General features: G+C 29.9%; 1 protein-coding gene across 1 annotated transcript; it reads left to right on the top strand.

Annotated features, from left to right (window-relative positions):
- Positions 1–778: 778 nt before the first annotated feature.
- LOC106753177 lies at positions 779–3392 on the top strand. Its single transcript, XM_014634972.1, has 7 exons — positions 779–847; positions 1846–1932; positions 2035–2217; positions 2311–2475; positions 2577–2630; positions 2777–2923; positions 3021–3392. The coding sequence occupies exons 1-7, from the start codon at positions 779–781 to the stop codon at positions 3390–3392; spliced, it is 1077 nt and encodes a 358-aa protein (XP_014490458.1).
- Positions 3393–4035: the final 643 nt, after the last annotated feature.

Here is a 4035-nt window from a genome sequence, read left to right as displayed (position 1 = left end):
ATTGTCTAGTTGAGTTTCACCAACTCCTGGTTCCCCTAAACAACACGTCTAGCTTGAGCATTCTAATTCACTCCTAGTTTCAATGTTCTCTAGCCACTTCTCACATCTGAGTATTCTAGCCACTCTTGGCACCTAAATATTTTGCCACTCCTGGCACCTGAGTATTTTGGTCACTCTTGCACTAGTGCAAAAAGAGCTTTTTAAGTTAGTTATTTTGGGCTTTTTATGTTATTTTAGAACATACTTAAATTCAGTAGGCTTAAATTTTAAATTTGTTATCAAGCAACAAACTTAAATTTTAGCTCTGTTGTGAATCATAAACTTAAATTTTCCACTCAAAATTGTAAATCCAATCATATATTCCATTAGGTCTCAATTAACCACCAGAAATTTCATCTTTCTTATATAAGTTCCCATACATAATAAAGATGAAATTAGAATATAATACAAGCAATCATTCCCTCAATTCAATTCATCTTCACAACCAAAGAAATACACCAAGAACCCATAAATCCATCACATTCTTTACATAATATAATACAAACCAGAAACTGGGTAAGAGAAATTGGAACCGTTAGTAATCAGTCCCAATAAACACTAAAACCTACAAATTCTTAACCTTAAAAATCACTATAAGACAAGGATTACAATCGAAAACCCTAAAAAGACACGGGGCTAGTGGCGACACAAGCGGCGGCGGCAGTAGCGACAACACGAACGACGGTAATGACAATGGCAACGACACGGGAGGGGAGAGGAGACTTGTAAGGCGACGACTATGACATGTGTGCCCTTGGATGCAAAGGCAGAGGGATCTCACAAAGATGAAGGTGGAGGGCGTGAACAGGTGTGGAGGAGGCACGAGAGGGGAGAAAGTGAAGTAAAAACTGCCATGTGTTATGTGAAGAAAATATAGCTTAAAGATGGATTTAGATTCAACTGATATAAAATTAAAGTCTAGTTTTATTTAAAAAGACTTAAATTTTTTTTTAAGTTTGTTTGTATTTTAACATGTTTAAAACCAAAATTTAAGTAACAAATTTATAATTTAGACTTTTATTTACAAAAGTATCACCGTACATTTATCAAGTCTATTATTTTGAAAACAGACTTAAATTGAGAGACTTAAAAGATTGTTTTTGTAATAATGCAAACACCTGAGTATTCTAACCACTCCCGACATCTTTAGACAATTATGGTATATACCTAATACGTTGCCAAAACGGACTAGAGTACTTCGGTGAAAGGAGTTTTAGACTTTAATTCACACACCATTTATAATTTTTATATTAATAATTGATAAATTTATATTCCAATAAATTTTAGTTTATTGTCCAACTTAGTCAATATAATAACTAATTAGTTCATAAATGCATTTTTCATTGAAAATTGTGTCAATTTAGATAGCTTTTGGTATTTTCAAATTTTTAGTGATTAATATTTCATATAGTTTATAGGAATTTAATGCTATAATAAATGCAATATTTAATTCTATTTAATATTTAGAAATAAATGTAATATATTTATTGAGAGTAATAACTAGTACCGTTTAATTCAATTTAAGATACTATTCTATCTTTAAAAATGATCAAACCATTTCTCGTTGTGTGTTTGGTGATAAGTGGTGTTAGCATGCCAGTTCATGGTTTTCAAGATACACTCAAAGAAGATTTGGAACTTGAAAGACAACTACAGCGAATCAATAAGCCTCCGATCAAAACTATTCATGTATTTTTGAATATCTTATATATATATATATATATATATATATATATATATTATTTTGAATATATTTACATTATATTCACTAATTTTCTTTTATGTATTGAATTTTAAATTTTGAAGACAAAAAATGGAGACAAAGTTGATTGCATTGATATTTATAAACAACTAGCATTTGATCATCCTTTACTAAAGGATCACAAGTTACAGGTGTATATGTATTTTTTTTAAATATTATCATCATACTTTTAAGTCTGTTTTTTCAATTTATTGCTTGTGATTTAAATCTATATTTGTATGGTTTAAATGCAGAGAAAACCTAGTTTTCAAAAATCAAGTATGAAGAATTTGGCAACTAAACCTAATTTTAAACTTGAAAAAGTCAAATGTCCTAAAGGGTCTATCCCTGTTCGAAGAACAACAAAAGAAGATCTCATTCGAGAAAAACAATTATTAAATATGAGTATTTTTGTTAAAGATATTCCTGGTGTTCATGTATGTGATCTCTTTTTCAACCGAATTTCAAATTTTCACAGTCTATTTTTGTTAACTACATCATATTTAATTCGTCAATTTGTACTTTTGCAGCTTGCTGAATTAGCTCTTTCATCGAAATTTAGTCCATACTATGGTGTTAGAGGATATAACAGCGTTTATAACCCACCGGTCAGTAAGGGTCAAATATCTCTTTCTCATGTGTGGGTTCAAAATGGACCCATAAATTCTAACAATAAAATCACTTTTGGATGGCAAGTGAGTCTTAATTTTATTATTATACCCTTTTTCCAATAAATATGATATGAAAATATATTTAATTTGTGTTTATTTGTGTGCAATCTCACATTTTGATATAGGTGAGTCCAGATTTGTATGGTGACAATAAAACTCATATATACGCATCGTGGACGGTATGAACTCTGCATGAACATGAAGTTCCAATTTTGCTTCACATGAATAATTTTTTTTTGTTAATTCACGAAGCATTTCTGCTAAAAAAGAGAAACATGAATATTTCATTTCTTCAAAATTTAATGTGATGTTAAAAAATATACAGAAAGACAACTTTCACAAGACAGGATGTTACAATGTTCGATGTCCAGGTTTTGTTCAAACCAATGTCGAATTTTATCTTGGTGGAGATGTCGGAGATATATCTTCTTATGGTGGACCAGTTTTCGATTCTATATATTATATTACTATGGTAATGATCTTGGCATAAACTTTTCATGTAATATTATATGATACATGCAAGTGAGGTAGTATTGCTGACAAAATTTTGTGTATACATGGATTTTCAGGACCCAGAAACAAAAAACTGGTGGATTCATACAACTGGTGAAGATATTGGATATTATCCTGCAAAGATATTCTCTAACTTGACTTCGGCGGATAAAGTAGGGTGGGGTGGAAGAACATTGACTCGTCATGGTTCTCCCAGCCCTCAAATGGGATCTGGACATTTTCCTGATAAAAACCTTTATCATGCATGTTATTTCAGAACTATTTATTTTGAAAATGCATCTAGAATAAAGTATGGACCGAAAAGATATCAAACAGAAAAGTACGTTGACAAACCTAAATGTTATGACCTTACGTACTACGGCAATGTTCATGGCATTGGTGGATATATGCTCCAATTTGGAGGACCTGGTGGTAAGTGTGATGATTGATTAGTCCAGTTTTAATTATTTATGAACTTCAAAAATAAATATTGTTACTATTATTATTATTATTAATAATAATTTCCTTTCCTACAATTCTCGTGTTTTGATCTATACTTATTTGAATACTAAAAAATATTGTTAAGATAATAGCAGACAACATTCACATTATAAGATAAAATATGACTAGATTCAATACAATAAAAAAAATATCAACCAATGTAATGCATATATGAATATGACCCATATAAATAGAGCATTGATAAACACACACCGATACTTGACAAAATATAAGTGCAACTATAACCTATTTAAGATTCTGAATTTTTTAAAAAGCAACGCCTCAAGGACGTGGATTGATGTAAAATTTTTCCAGATTTATTAGACTATTATTTCAAAATAAAAAAATAATATATTTACAAATGTGCCTCAATAAATAAGTAATGACACAGTACTCAAGTCAACTTCTTTTAATCGTAACAGCATTGTGTTGCTACCCTAAAAAATAAGTGTCTTTTGCATATTGCTTAATTAGTAATTTAGTTCTTGTTTTTATTATGTTTGGTTCTCTAATTTTTTATTGTTTATTTAAGTTTCATTATTTTGTATTAAATCTGATTCAATTTAATCACGTGACATTGGTAATATCATG

Source organism: Vigna radiata, unplaced genomic scaffold, assembly GCF_000741045.1.
Source record: "Vigna radiata var. radiata cultivar VC1973A unplaced genomic scaffold, Vradiata_ver6 scaffold_236, whole genome shotgun sequence".
NCBI lineage: Eukaryota > Viridiplantae > Streptophyta > Magnoliopsida > Fabales > Fabaceae > Vigna > Vigna radiata.
The sequence above is the reverse complement of the archived record's forward strand: the minus strand, read 5'-3'. Positions and strand labels throughout refer to the sequence as shown.